The sequence below is a fragment of the Aphelocoma coerulescens genome, chromosome 14, assembly GCF_041296385.1.
Source record: "Aphelocoma coerulescens isolate FSJ_1873_10779 chromosome 14, UR_Acoe_1.0, whole genome shotgun sequence".
NCBI classification, from domain to species: Eukaryota; Metazoa; Chordata; class Aves; order Passeriformes; family Corvidae; genus Aphelocoma; species Aphelocoma coerulescens.
The window spans coordinates 16,488,731-16,504,954 of NC_091028.1; the positions used below are offsets into that span (position 1 = coordinate 16,488,731).

The window sequence follows — 16,224 nt, forward strand, 5'->3', positions numbered from 1 at the left end:
ACATGCATGGCAGGTACCTGAGCATCACTGCCACGGCCCCCTGCCTTGCCGGCCCAGAGGAGCAGGCTTTTGTACAGATGCACACTTCAAAAGAGCTGAACTGCCTTCTGGACACACTCATCTCTATTCATGAGAAGGCCTCAGACCCCACATGCTTGTGAGATTGATCCCAGGCTTAAGCACCCCAAAGGGGACAGCCATAATCAGCAGCACCAAATATGAAAGCAAAGAATAAAGTTGGGACCTGCCAGGGCCTGGCTCCTCTGGAGGAAAGAGATAAAACACACAATTATCAGACCAAAGAGGACTAGTATGGAGCACCAATAACTGAAAAACCCAAAACTATATGTCACCCTTAGCTATGTGGCCTTAAACACTCTGCTAAAGATGTCAAGAGGTTACTAATGAGAGTAGGCAACCAGGACTTTCCCCGGTCCCACAGAGCAGTCTCCCATTCAACATGTGCTCTGTAGAACAGCATCAAAGGCCTACCATTACTTAGAAAAACTGAAGGACTGAGGTTCCCAGTCTAAAAATCAGACTCAAACACTTGAAACTGCAAGTCCTGAAACTCCAGTCATGTGAGCAGTCATAACCACCAGAACCCGTGTGCCCTCTGAGTGTCTGCACAGGGATGCTCCTGCATCTGCTCGAATCAGACATCCCATCAGCCATAGCCAAAAGACAAAAATACAGGACATTGTATTCCAATTAAAGAGTCACTGCAAAAGCCTCAGGAAAGTGCCAGATTTAATTTTAACAATGTAAAGAAAAATTAGGAAGTATTTGATTGAAATTAATCCTTGAGGTTATAAAATTTGACTGTTCCTACAAATTAAGATCACTTCATGCTTTCATTGTACTCCTGGTCCTTCAGCAAGCACTAATACGATGCCATATCACAGATCACAGACTTCCAATGCTTAAAAGAAGAAATATTTTGAAAAATATTTCTGCATAGAGCCAAAACATGTGGCAGGTAATGAAGGCCTTTTACACCAAAAAGTACCCATTTTGCAATAGCTGATGGGAAGTAAATGGGATTTGTACATCCCCTGTACAACAGCTGGTCTTCTCTTGCTAAAAAATTAAAACGCTTCTATTTCAAAGGGAACATCTGCAAAATCCCATCACACATTAAGGAATGAAAAACAAAAGATACACCAGTGGCCTGAAAAAGGCTTCCGATGCATTTCATATCATACGTTCCCACATTCCTGCAGAGAAGATGCTGAACAAGGGAACTGCTGCAGGAGACCAACAATCTACTCTGGCTCTAACCCTCCCCTTAAATGATGCATACATTAGTTCTCTTACTGCAAAGATTTGTTTGTTTTATTAACGGGTGCCTTGTTAAGTGCTAAGACTTTGTAAAAATCATTATGCAGCTTCCAGCTGCAGATGTATTGTCTCCCCCTTTGCCATTACTAAATGATGAGTTGTCTCCATTCTCCTTCTCAATTGTTATTAAAACTGTAGTGCAGTACGATTAAGCTCCTGATAATAAGTAGAACTGTACTTAACAGTCAAGTCAGTACTATGGACCCATTCTCTTACAAATATATCATTTCTGACCACATAGTAGCTCGATGCTAATAATTTTATTCACAACACAGGGTACCTTAACTAAGGTGTTTCACTAAGCCCCGTGTACTAAAACAAGAGAGACTTAATTTCCAGAGATTGATTCACTCTGGACTGAAGTTTAACACACAAATGATTAGCTCATATTAAGCTTCTTTGCACCTCTCAGGTCTGGAAATTTTTTTGAAAACTAGTTTTCCCTCATTTCTTGTCTTCAGATTAAATTGCTGAGGCCACAGTTCTACATCAACAAGCTGCTTGGAGGGGAAGATATTTAAATAGGTACTATTTGGTTGTGTTTACCTATATGGAACCTATACGGAACCTATACATTTACTGATTCAAGCAAAAGGATAAATCAGGGGTGGAATAGTTCCTTTTTTCTTGAAAACTCATTTGTTTTATGGAGCTTAACAGCTTATTTTACACTTAAGTGCAACTCTGTAGAGTGAACTCCCAGGGACCACAGTGACTCGTCCAGCAGCAGCACAACTCCTTGCCCACGGCAGAGGCACACCTGCAGCCACCCCAGTGCAGAGCTGTGCTGCAGTGCTGGTGCTGCACTCAAAGCTGTGCTCCATCCAGAAACTCACTTGTCCTGCACCTCCCACACGATGTTCAGCAGAGGGTAGGTCTGGGCTGTGTGTTTGCTTCTGGCAAAACAGTGCTGGGAATCCACTTGCAGAATCTAAACATTCCAGGGGCAAATACACTTCAAAAGAAAACTCTCATTTCCAAACCTTAAAGAATCCCAAGCTTTTATATGGTACACAAGGTGAATTCTGCACTGGTTGTAGTTTGGGGAAGCATTTGGACAACGCTGGGGGAAATAACTGATGGATGAACCTTAGAGGAGGTGGAGTAAAGCCTCCTGGGTTTTCTTTGCTGTATGATTCCCCTGGTGTTTTCCAGCTTTAGAGTTGCTGCTTCTTTGCTTTTAGTTACAACAACTGACCACAGTTTTTATAATCCTTAGCGCGGAGCAGAGCAGCCCCTGGATGCCTTTCCTAGCTTCAGTAACCAACAGGGATTACAGAGTTTAGGCACACATTGTAATTACTTTTTGCACCTTTAACCTGGCGGAGCTCAGCGTGCATCACCAGGAGGTGACAAGGAAGGAACAAGCAAGAAAAACTGGGCTTGAGTACATTCAGCTGATCAACCCATGGAGGACCCAGCCTCGCTGTCCACATTGCCAGAAGAAGATGAAATACCACATTTCCCCCTACAGATATGAAATTAAGGAGCAACATTGGTGATCCTCAGGAGTGCCCTCCCTAGCTTAACTTTTGCTTGGAATTAAAACTGCTCACTGACCCCAAACAGACTTTCTTTTCATTCTACAGTTCTCAACATTTTGAGCTGTCGATATGTTTGGTTCCTCTGACAGCTTCATGCTGAAAGAAACATACCATTTCTTTAAAAGAACACACAAAATTTCAGGCTGAAGAAACGCTTTGATCCCACACCAGCAGGCAAGAGCTGTATTTCACCGAACTTACACAGTAACAGGCACTGGCATTTCTGCTTTATGGCAAAACAGGCAGCAGTGAAAACCCAAGGCTAGCAGGAGGCACAAAGGAGCAGCACGTACCCACAGTCAGGGCCTTCAACACCCAATTCCACGGCAGGGCCGCAGCTGGGCAGCACAAGCACACCCCTGCACACACATCTGCCTGTCAGTGCAACACCACAGCAGCACATGCTTTGCTGTCACATCCCTCTCATCCTCAGCAGCCCCAAAGCAGGGATTTGCATCCCATTTTCCTCCCTTTGAGCTCCCAACACACATCATCCACAAGCCCCTTCCAGCATCGCTAGCAGGCTGCATTAAGGAAGCCCGAGACTGAGCAGTATGCTTGCAGTATTTGCACAAAAAGCTGTAGCATGCTTTTCAAAGATAAAGACCCTTGCATGAAAATCAACCCATTCTCAGAAGGGAGGGTAATTCTTCTGTGCTTTTGACACTTGAGTTAGGCTGCATGAATAAAGCTCGTGCAAAGGGTGCAGCTGCAAGAACGGTTGCAAGTACCCACTGAAATCACTGCTAATGACACAGTTGATATTTCTTTAGAAGTATCTATAAGCTGGTTTAATTAAATATGGAACAACTGCAGGAAACTGCTTATGACTAATGAAAGCCCCAGATGTGACTGGTCAGGGGAGCTAGCACAGTAAGTGTTTTCAGTTGCAAAATTGCTCAATTCAAAATTGTTTCTTCCTGCCAAGTTGGCAATTCCCGTTCAATTATGCACAGGTACAGTGGCAACCCTTTTACTATGGTACAATGTTATTTTATCTACCAAATGATAGTGCTTATTACATGTATCTGATCCCATTTAATAAAAATCTAAATATCTTTTAAACACCTGGTTCAAAGGACTGTGTTTCTCTTCCCGCAGACACAAATTACCAAATCCTCACACCACTTACGTCCAACTCAGTAAAGTAAAAGAGGCACCCCCATTTCAGTGTTGTACACAGGGCTGAGACAAATTAAAACCAAGATAAATAAAAGCACTGTAGCCTCATATGGCAACTTTCAGACATAGCTTTGAAAAGCGGTGTCTTCTGCCAAGTGTCCAAAATCTGGTTTGTACAACTATTTAGTATAAAGGTTCTTAGAAGGGTAGTTAGCAGGACAAGTGAAAAAAAAGTGAAAAAAGCATGATCAAGTACTACATCCCAGAAAAACATTTAGCAACCTTTCAAAAAATATACTCCTCAAAATGTATTAAAACACACCATCCCATTCACAGACCAAAGATGAATTGAAATTAATACTATTTTTTGGTTAAAATGCAAGCCTGAGAAGCCTTTGAAAAATCCTTGGGGGGCCCCTCAGATGCACTTAACCCAAGCCATGTGGGTATAATGGAACTACTGTATTCACACCAGCCAGCTCCTCTAACAGTTGCAAAACAATTTGACATACAAAAACTATGGGAAACTTGGATTGAGAAGGATGCTAACTTGGCTTGGCTATTACATAAATTGCACTGTAATGCGGAAACAAAGCAACAGGAAAAATAAATCTTTTTTCATATAGATTATATACAATTCCGTTTATCAGAGATTTTCCTTGTGAACAGTCTGAAATTAAGACTGGTAACTTCACCTACCAATTTAGGACAGGTGCCAAGTTTTTAAGGCAGAAGGCTGCACAAAGCCAATTTCCCTATCACTGTTCCAACCAAGCACACATTGCCATCAACAGATGGATACTTAAGTGTGAGGTTTTGTATTCTGACAAAGTAATTTTAAGGATGGCGGCCACTTCCCAGTGTGCAGGTCAAGCAAAGCCACAAGTACCACAAAGTCATCTTGAAGAAGCATTGCCAAATCACCTCTTGACAAAGCACTTCGTTAAGTACGCTGCCACTTGCCTTGAGCATTGTTGCCTTTTTTGTTTTTGATATCAAAGTCAGGCATTGTGGCACAGCCCAGTGTGATCCATACCAATCATTTAGATAACGAGGGGAAAATTGGTGCACTCAGCATGTGTTTTAAAGCATGTTTTCTATTCAGAACCCCAGTGCTCCATCTTTAGGTCTTTGATCAAAACTGTATGCAAAAGGCATGATTCATAACTGCCAGCATCAAAATACTCATATTCTGTGTCTGCGTGTGGCCAGCATGGAAACAATGAGCTCTCGACCCCGAACTCGGCACTCGCTCCAGCACATCGGGTGCAAACTGGATACACGGCCAGGACAACTGCTAAGGGTACCTGTTCCAACACGGCATAGAGCCCACAGAACAGGATCATTTCCTAGAAAGTCTGGGGAGCTGGGAAGCAGGGCTGAAGCTCCAGGTGCAGCCTGCCCTCTCCCGGCCCCCTGCCTGCCCAGGTACCAGCATCCACCAACCTCGATAACCCACAGCAGAGAGATCAAGGAAAAAAGCTGGAGAAGACTGAGAGATGAAAGAACAAAAGACTAGATGGACAGGAAAAGAGGCAGAGGGCAAGGTGCTGGAGGAAAAATAGTGGAGCCTAAATAGCTACATTTATGAACACAGCAAATACCAAGACAAGATTATGTGTACAGACAAAATCTGAATTCAGTAAACTAGAATTTTAATTTTCACATCTAGAAAGTAGAGCAGGATCTGCACACAGTGGGTGGGTACATACTACAAGCTGTCCCAAACGTTAGTGACAAAGTACTTGTGTGCTGGGAGCTCAGCTCTTTGCAGCCTTTCGAGGCCAAACCACTCACTGTAATTTACAAGGGTAAGTCATCTCTGAGCCCCAAGTTCTTGCCTTCTCTCTCAAGGATGTAAACAAAAATACAGAAACTGACAAAACTAAGTATGCACTTTGAGAGGCATCACTTACTTAACATAAGCCTACTGCTAAAAGAATAAAGTAAAAACCAAAGGAAGCTTCTCTTGAGCTGAAAAATACTAGTGCTATACATCTGAGGTTTGCAAGAACACTATTAATTTGCTTTTTCACATGCCTAATAGAAAATTCAAAAATAGAAAATTCTACTGTCAATAGAGCCAGATTTGCAACCCCTTGTGGTTTCAGGCCCGAGTCATTTGAATAAAAACTGGGGAGTTTGCAAAAGAACGTGGTAAGAGACAAGGTCCTCATCCTGTGTGGGCACAGTTTCAGTGTTCCTGAGTTGTCAGCGGTTAATAAAATGATTGCATTACATTTCACTGCCCGTCACCTCCTGGGCCTGTTAGAGCTGTGCAGTAAAGAATAGCGCCTGTGCGCTTTTCAGGGTGGAAAAAAGCCAAGCAGCACTAAAACAAACCCCTAGGACAGTGTGGGGCAGGCGGCTCTCCCGCGAAGTTCGGGGATGCTGGGATGCCAGGGGATCCCGCGGCAGGCAGTGCCGGGAATGGGACGGGAGACGCCGCTCTCGGGGAAGGGAGAGGATGCCGCGGATGCATTTTCTGGCTGCGCACCGCGGGCGCTCCCGCCGGACCGGGGCAGGACCGGCCCCGCAGCGCGGCACCTGCGGGAGGCGCCCACGCGGGGAACGCGAGCCCCGGGGCGACCGCGCCTCGCTCGCCCCAACTTCCCCGCGCCGCAGTCCCGGCACGAGCGAGGCACCGCCAGACGCCGTGAGACGCCGCCGCTCCCGCTCCCCCGCCTACCATCGCCTTGCCGTGCGGGGCGGCGGGTCCGCGGCGCTGCGGCTGCCCCCGCTGCTCTCCGCCGCGGTCTCGCTTCTCGCGGCCGCCGCGCTGCTCCTCGCCGGCGTCGAGGGAGGTGAAATTCCAGACGAGGAGGGTCTGCAGGAGCAGCACGGTGAGCGCCGCCACCAGCGCCGAGCGGGAGCGCCGCGCCAGCCGCCGGGCGCACGGAGCCGCCACCATCTTCGCTGCTGCCGCCGCCGCGCTCCCGAGAGCCGCCGCATCCGCCGCGGCACCGAGTTTTCAGCCGGGCAGAGCCAGACGTCAGCAGGAGGAGGGCGGAGGTGGGGAAGGAGGGGGGGGGGAAGGAGGAGGAGGTGTTCGCGGCGCGTGGGGATGGGGGAAGCCGGCGGGGAGCCCTGGCGGCGCGGCAGCCCGCGGCCGGGCCAGCCCGGGGCCAGGGTGGGGTTGGCGGAGGAAGAGGAAGGAGGAGGAGGAGGAGGAGGAGGAGGAGGAGGGTGGGCTGGAGGCGGAGGAGGAGCGGTGGCGGGGGCTGCTGCCGGCGGCGGGCGGGCGGGCGAGCCCCGGCCCTGCGCTAGGGGAAGGGGCCGGAGCGGAGCGGGGCGGGCGGCGGCTCCCGCGGGCGGGCAGAGGCAGCGGGGAGGGGAGGGGAGGGGAGAGGAGGGGAGGGAAGGGGAGAGGAGGGGAACGGAGGGGAGAGGAGGGGAACGGAGGGGAGGGGGCGGCGGCGGCGGGGCGGGCGGCGACTGCCATCTTCTGAGGGAACGCGGCCTCACGGCCGGGCCGGGCCGGGCCGCACCTGGCGGGCGGCGACCCCCGCGTGCGGACCGGCCACGGGCGGAACGGGCCCAAATTCCCCGAGGCTGAGATGATGGGGTTTTTTCCTGAAGCAAAAGGGTCCCTGGCAGCATTTCTCTTCAGCGGAATGAGATCGAGAGCAAGGTGTAACACCTGCACAGGTTTGCAGGGACCAGGCACAAGGCGACCGTAACTACATGCCCAATGTCTCAAAAACTGAATATAATGGACGAGTTCAGTTGCCTTTTTCTCCCATACTGGTATTGGCTTTCTAATCTGAAAGATCTCATTATCTGATGATAGGACTGATGTCGGCAGTTTTTTGTTTTTTTAATCTGCCTGCACAGTGCCTCTTTTTCTAAGCCTAATTCCACTTTAAAAACCAAATCCAAAGGTAAAAAAATATTATCTCCTAGTAAGAACAGTTGCTTTTTTAAATGACAGCCAGGTTGGATTTGCACAGACCAGGGAGATTTTGTTTCCATTGGAAGTGCTTTAGTTTCTTATCTGAAGAAAATGAAACAAGTAGTAAGATTCCAAAGCATCCTTTATTAAAGGAATTTTCCTCATGATCCAATGAGGCTAGAAATAAAATTTTACAGGAGCTATCCTTCGTTGCAACATTTCACAAGCAGATGAAGTATAAAGTGTCAGTTTCAAAGAGTGCCACACTGCCTATCATTCACTGCGAGGTGTGTCTCTAAAACAGAGAGGTCAGAACACATCCTTAGTAACTTCCAGGAAAGTCAGCCCGGAAAGGCTCCTCTGTGTGTGACAGCAGAGCATCGTCTGGCTGACCTCCTGTTCATGCACTGGAACCGTGTCCCATTTTTGCCAGCTGGGGTGATGGCAGAGAGCCTGTGATAACAAATTTTGACAGTGTCAGGCTTCCACACCAGTTGCACATGCGTCAGATTTGCTGGTCCCACAATACAGTGAAGTGAGCTGTTAGAACAAAGAAATGAAAAAGACTCAAAGTGTTCCTGAATATTCTGACAGACTCTGCACAGCTCAGGAAGATGATGGATAATTTTGTATTCCAAACTGTCAGATAATTGGGCATTATAAACACAGTCAGGCAAATTTGCTGACAAATACAAGATAAAAGCATCTTCCACTTGGGATTAAATGCTTTTCTCTTCAAAAGGAAGTTGTGGTCTTAGCAAGTGGTTGCTCTCTGCAGCCTTCCCTTGGGCTTGTAGATGGCAGGAAGTGCTCATGGTGCCAGAAAAGAAACAGACTCTGAACAGGCCAAATGACCAAGAGCTCTGAAGAGCCTCAGGACCTGATTCTGATCCTGCATACCTCACTGGGAAATGGGAGACACATTCCCATGGATACCCTAAAATGGCTACAAGCCCTAACAGCAACATCCAAGGCAGGCAATACTTTAGCACAGGGCAACACTGCTTTCTATAAAAGGAGCACAGCAGTAGTTGTGATGAACTTGTGATCCATGGTTCTTAAAATTTTTATGACCGATTGGAAAATTTCCTCCAGATTTTATGGGGAAATTTTTATGCTGGAAAATGTCTCTGGATATTGCTAATCTCTGTAATATAATTACTGTGACTGATAGGGCAGTGAGGAACAGCAGTGCATGCTCAGTCTCACACGTGTCCTACTGAAAGCCCTTCTGGAGTGAAGATTTGTATCCAAACCACAATAATTTATAGGCCATAAAGATCTGAGCCTTCAGTGTAAAGTCAGCCCTGTGTATGGGTGGGAGCCCCAGCATGAGACACTTCTGCACTGACAGAAAAAGAAGAGCAGACAGAGGAGCAGACTTCTTCTCCTTCAACCTCCTCCTTTCCCCATATTTAGAGATGTAAAATCTGGAAAGGACAGTGCAGTAGGTATGGCATTCACTTTTAAAACTGTGATGTAACCAGTTACCACTAACTGCTCAAAACATCCATCTTCTGTGCTAAAGAAAACAGCCAGATAGAAGGAATTTAGCAAATAACATCTTTTTTTTCTTGTGTGATTCAAACAAAAAAGTAAAAAGGGCAAGGCTGAGCATCTTGAGAATATGAAAAAAAAATCACAGAAACTGAAGAAGTGAACTGTACCAATCCAAAGAACAAACTAAATCAGAAATTGCATAAAAGTTAAAACCGTTAAATTAATTTTCTTATTATAACATTTATGAATAATGGCAGCTTGATTGAGCTGTGTTGCATCAGAAGATATCTAATCAGGTTACACAGAGGACACTTAAGAGAGTTACCACTGAAAATTCCCCATGTTGCCCGTGTTAGGTGAGAATTAGTATCTAACACAAAGTATATAAGAGAAAAAACAGATTTGTTCTTACATAAGTATTATGTTGGTTGCACGTAACTGTCAAAGAGGGTAACAACTGTGACTTGGCTAATTTGCTCTAAAATCCCAAGAGATAATTGATTTAAATATTTTTTGCTACTGCACAGGTATGTAAATTCAGTGTGGGTGTGTTTGAGAGATGGAGGGTATCAATCTTGCCTACTTAAAATGATGTAAAAAAAGAACCATACTCAGTTCCATTTTAGTCTGATCTACTTTGCTAGATTTACCTATCCTGTTACAAAAAAAAATTGTTTCCTCCTCCTAACAGTGTAAATACAGTCTAAAATTGCATCAAGTAACCAGACTGCACAAAGAAATAAGTGAAGTTGAGAGCAGTGTTAATAAGCAATATCCTTTGCTCTACTTTGCAGAGCTTATGGTCCATCTGGTGAACAAACACTGCAGGCTTATCTGAACTCCAACTCACAGCCTGACTCATAGGCGGTTTAGAAGCACATTCTGTAATCAGTGGAAGACTAAGTTATTTCAGAGTGAAGATTTGCATTTTTCTTAAAAACAGTCATGTCCTTATCACATCAAAATTTAGATTTCGGATATATGTTATCAGGTTGAAGGGGAAAAAGGTGAATGAACTGATTTGCCTAAGAATGGGTATCTCTAATATACTCAGTCTTAAAGGAAAATCTGTGAAGAATACAGAACAAATAGCGAATTTGTGTATATTCCTATGAAATCAAAAAAATCATAGCACCTAAGGAATGTGCCTTAGGAATAGAAAAGATTGGAAATAGGCCATGAGCAGTGTTCAATGAGTAATCTGCAGCAGCAGTAGCAATGTCTTCTGAAGTTTGGGCTCCTTCCCTGAAGTAACAAATTCTTTCTTTTCTTTTCCTTCCATCACTAGGCAGAACAACACACCACTCCTAATCATTTCAGTGCATATGGAGGACATAGACCTTTTCCCTGGGAGTCTGGCTGTCTTACTGGTCTGAGCATCAAATCTGAAAGAGCAAAACAGGGTAGGGAATTACTCCTTGAAAATTTCACTATCTCAGACTACAGGTCACTGTCTGCTCTGCAACAAGTTCCCAAAACATTGCTTTTTGGTTTTAAACGCTGGTATATTGCTAGACTTACAAGGTAGAGGAAGTGTATTTTGATTTTTTTGGAACCACAGAACCACCATTAACTTCATGTTCTGCAATTCAATCATTTTTATGGTTTACATGTATGTTCTTCACCACTTGGGTATAATGTACCATGGATTTTCACCCTTCCATTTTTTTCTTTTCATAAACAAAACCAAGATTCTTTGCCAGGTACTCATTTTACATCAGGCTACTCTCCAAGTGGGTTATAAAATTCAGGTTCTCTCTTATGTGCGGGGGCGGAACTAAAGTCAATGGAGATGTGGCCACTGCATGCAAGAAATGCCTTTCATTCTGGTGGTTTTGTAAAACATGAGATCCCAGCAAACGTTTCTTAATCCACTCTGGTTTCATTTTGCCACTTCATACTTCACAAATGCACAAATGCAAACTCTGGTGTCAATGAATATGCAAAAGCCAAATTTTTGACACCAACATTTCATTCTGGTGACACTGTCTATAAATCATCAACTGAACATACCGTGTCAGGACCCAAAGACAATAAAAGCAGGTTCTATGTTCAGTCTGTATGAAATATGTAATATGTACGTGAAATGCATATTACACCTTCCTTCTGAGAGATAAATTTAGTTCAGGACCTTGGCGTATGCTCCACTTCAGGATGTAAAGGAAAATGGAAGAATTATTCCCTTCACCATCACATTAAAGCATCCCTTTTTCTTTATAATCTCTTAGCATATAAAACCTTTTACTATCAATGAGGGGATATGTACTCTGTGTACAGCCCTCCGTGTTGTGACAGCTTTTTCTTACAGCCAGTGGTCGAGGATAATCACGGAAGCATTACCCATCTGTTCTTGCCATGTGTCATTCTGTCTTCAGTAAGGAGATACTGCAGTTCACAGCTTCCTGCAGTTCTTTTTTTCTGATGGTCTCTCATTAACTAAAAATTATTTTATTATCCATCTGAGTTACTAAGTTGGAAGGTCTGGAAGATTCCTGCTGGTGACCTACTTTGGATTATCTAAATTAGAACCAGCCACTGCCTGTTGCAAATAGCACTTTGTTTAGATGCAGAAGGTTTCTTTGGCTTGGGCTTTCATTCTAGGTTTTGCTTCTTTTTCTGTCTGTCCACTTGATGGAAAAAGACAAGTGTTACACAAAAAAGGGTCATCAAAGGAGAAGAGAAGGAAAAAAGAGTCGCACTGTAGGTTGTGTTTACATGATTAGCCAGTTTTTCAGAACACCCAATAGTTTTTAGACTGTATTTCCTATGATGACATACCAGTGCAAAGTATATGTAGAGATTTATCCCAGTAGTCACCTACAACATGTTCTATGCGTCTAAACTTCTACTGAGATGTCACTATCACTTGCTGCAGGAACAGTAACAGCTTTTTAAAGATTTCAGTAGTCTTTCATTTTGCCTAACACTGGAAATACAATATTTTAAAGACAAAGTTTTATTTTTAAGCTTCTACGATTCTAAGATATGATACAAGTTCATCTGTATGAAAGCTTGCTCTGAAAACATATCTGATGAAATAGCATGGCTGTTCTTCATAAACAGAGCCATTCTGTGGTAGTTGATCTAATCCAAGCTTTTCTGTCAGGAAACATTGTTTATGATGGTATGCCAAACCCAGTATTGGCAGCCTTCACAGATCATTTGCTACCACTGATGCACTCGTGTCCCTTGTCCATGCTGGGCAGTCCCACACAGCACAGCATGCCAGGTGGAGCTGGGACTATTTGCCAGTGTGTGACGGTGACATTTTCCTGAGCTTCTGCATAAAGTCTCCAAACCCTTGGACAAAGTTTCCCAGGGCAGGGAGTGGGGGAAGTGCATTTGTGCCATTTTCCCCTGGGAGAGGGGAGCTGACCAGGTAGCCTGATTTCCTGCTGCAGTTCCTAACAGCTTTGGCAAAGGAATGTCTCAGCTTCCCTCTGACATTGGTCTGCCAACACCATGGGCTATGTAGGATATTACAGAGCAAAGACAACCATACAAATTTAAGCAAACAAACTTGATAACAATCATTAATCTTTCTGTATTTAGAAAGTCACTAGCAAAAGCTGGTGCAAAAACCTGTTTGGCTGTAATTTGAATGCTACAAGAAAAGGAAGTTTTCAGACAAGATATTTGCCTTAAAAGAAACAGTTTTTGGAAGAGTAAGGCATTAGTCCATGTATGACAAAGATGGCTATGTCATACATTGTGTGATCTCTCATTTTAACAGCTTTTGAATTCATAGAAGTGGTAACATATTGTAAACACCTGTTACTAAGTCAGGGAAGATTTTGGTAAAGCTGACACCTCCTTTACAGTCTTTGAGAATTAGTCCCATTCTTGACAGCGCTGACTTTATCCATGTCCTGGTTCTTCCATCCCAATGGAAAATCCTCCATAAAGATGTGAGATTCCATGTGAATCTAGCAAACATGCTCCTCTCAGGAACAAGTTCCTGTCTTGGCAAGACAAATAGGAAGGTTCTTGAAGCTGTATGGAGACTGAGGAGCCAGAGAAGAGTCCTCGTGGGGTAGGTAACTAAGAGCAGTTTTGCAGGAGCAGACAGAACTGTACCTTGAAGTGCTCTTCTACATCTGGTTGTTCACAGAAGCACAGAATCTTCTGAGCTAGAAGGGACCCACAAGGATCATCGAGTCCATTCTGAAGTGAATGGCCCATACCCATACAGAGATCCAAGCCACAACCTTGATGCTATCAGCACCATGCTCCAACCAACCGAGCTAATCCCAATGTTGGTCTGTATGGTTTGGGCTTCATAATGATTTCTGCTTTGATGAACTTGAGGACTGGGAGGAAAAAGAGCTGGTAAACCTATCTGACCACATCAACAACCTCACACAAAGCGTACCAGCTCCCTGCAATTTGCAGAGCTGTGTTGCTGACTGTGCCTGAGCAGAGGCTACTCCGCAGTGCCCACCTGCACACACTTGGGATCAGTGGTTTGTCTGCACAGGTTAGGTGTGCAGGGAGATGGCCACGTTACACCACAGTACAGCACATACTGTTGCGACCACTTTTAAGGTAAAGGCGTGGTTTGGTGCCCACCATCGTGGCTCCATCAGTTTTGAAAATTGATATTCATCTCACATAGAAGCACTGTGGATGTGCTGACTCTCCAGTGAGGGCTGCTGGAGGTAGAGGCTTGTTTGCTCTGTGGTCTCACTGAGGGAGATACCAAATCCTGTTGCTTCTACTTCATTCAGGTCTGACTTGTGAGATGGAGATACTTACATGACTGCAGTTCTACCTTCTGAATAGTACAGTCCCTGCCATGACAGCTCAGTGCTGAAATTACTGGTTCTTTCCACCTATTTTATTATTAAGTTGTGGGTATGACACACATCTGACAACTTGTTTGCCTGGAGAACGTTCTGCTCCTGATCCTCCAGATTTACACAACTGTGGATGAGACTCTAGCTGATCCTGTGCAACACTGAAACTTCTCAAATGGCCACATTCTTTCCTGGAAACTGAACCAACAAATTTGGTCACTCATTCTGCTAGATGAACTCCACTGAAACAGAATCTTACCTCAGACTTAGATTTACCTGAGCGCAGATGAAAAATGCAAAGAGGATCTGTATCATTTATTTTTAAGCCCCATGTAGTGAAGAAGAAGGCATATTATGCATTTCATGCATTATTCTCTCCTTTGTGCTGTAAATAATTGGCAGAGCCTTTCAGTGAAAAAACTATCTGGCCAAATTCTCAAAGCCTCATGCTCTGCAAAAATCTGTCTTAAGTTAATCTATATTAGGAATAATATTCAAGTTGACTGCACTCATATGAAAAACGTATTTAAAAAGCTCTAGCAGATACAATCTGCTATTTCTTGCCCGACTTTGTTCCCTGCTGTTGTTGGTCTCTCACGGGATTTCTTGCAGAGTGGTTAAGTGATCTATACTGAGGTTTCAAAAGCAAAGATAATAGGAGTTCTATTCATGGGTTAAACACTTAGCTGCTTTAATACAAGATGTGTAGGAGCAGCCCCTAATGACATTCAAATCTTGTTATTGCTGTGCTTCAGTATAAGATATACTTGGTTTTGTGGCTGCAAGAAGCAATTGCCAGAGATGACTGTAAATCCTGAACAGCAAATAAATCCCAGCACATGGAAGTGATGCCTGATTTTGCTCTTACAGCAGCACATCTTTGGAATTCACCATGCTGGCTCCTGGCTTACAGCAATGCAAGTGACCCAGAGCAGTCAGCAGCTTGTACCATACCTACCCTGGTCTCTGGCTTCAGGGGCACCAGCTCTTAACTTCACACTGGCATAACATTTCAAACCCTTCCTTTGCAAAACAAGGCTGCCTATTCTTAGTATCTTGGCTTTTGGACATTCCCCTAAAAATGGTATTGTGGCAAGCTCTGAGCCTTCAGTATTTTTGAATCACATGTCCAGCTTATTTTTCTTATGTCCTCCAGGGCTTGCTAGTACTTGTCACCATTCCCTGGTGGAGATAACTCTACTGAAAACATTTACAGGAACACTCCTACAGTTCCTCAAGCAAATTTGTCTGACATAGCACAGACTATCCATTTATAAACTTTAAACTTACCCAGCTGGCTCTGTCAGAAGCCTATTAGGCAGCACTCTCACACACTGCTCTCCTTCAGAGCAGTAGTCAAGACTATTTGAGCATGGTGATCTTGTCCTCTGACACAGCTGGACTGGAAAGGAAGTGGAAAGGAGTGAGAAGAGCAACCCCTCCCCGGGTTTCTAAGTAATTGTGCAAAAGGGCTAAAAAATGCTTAGTCTTACTATGGAGAAATGAAAGTGGGCACCCTGAACAAGGAGGAACACTTCTGGCTCTGCTGCTCTGGGTCTCACATTGCCATTTGCTTCCTCTTCTGGACTAAGCTGCAAAATATTAGTTTTGACTGAGCACAAGTGTCACAGGAATGATTAAAAACCTTGTGGAGGAGAAAGCCCTGTACTCTTTACCACCCCCTGCTAAAAGTAAATGAGCAAACTCTTTATCCAAGTCCTTAACCCAGCATGGGGTAACACTGGAGGCGGTAAATTCTACGACACAGCCTATCTGTGCTGTGTCTTAAGGGAAAAAAAAAGGTAAATGAAAATATGTATTATATATCTTGGGACAATATTAGTAGATATGCTTATGGCCTTCAAATATACATAAGACTGTCACCAAGAGAAAAGCAATTAAATGTTCTGACTGCAATTACAACAGGAAAAGATTTAGAAAGACATTAATAAAACTTTCTAAGCACTGAGAAGATCATTTGGGGAAGTCGTGAAGTCTCCAAAAAACAGTTCAGATGAATAAGCTGTCG

The 16,224-nt window shown here is 44.3% G+C and overlaps 1 protein-coding gene across 2 annotated transcripts in view; it reads right to left on the bottom strand.

Annotated features, from left to right (window-relative positions):
- The window catches only part of XYLT1 (xylosyltransferase 1), a 169,439-nt gene extending 162,375 nt beyond the window's left edge, over positions 1 to 7,064 (bottom strand). The window contains exon 1 of one of the 2 annotated variants that reach the window (XM_069029691.1): positions 6,697 to 7,064. In XM_069029691.1, coding sequence (XP_068885792.1) covers positions 6,697 to 6,918 — 222 coding nt within the window. In that variant the 5' untranslated portion in view covers positions 6,919 to 7,064. The remainder of the gene's footprint in view (positions 1 to 6,696) is intronic. The other variant, XM_069029692.1, reaches the window with a different exon arrangement.
- Positions 7,065 to 16,224: the final 9,160 nt, after the last annotated feature.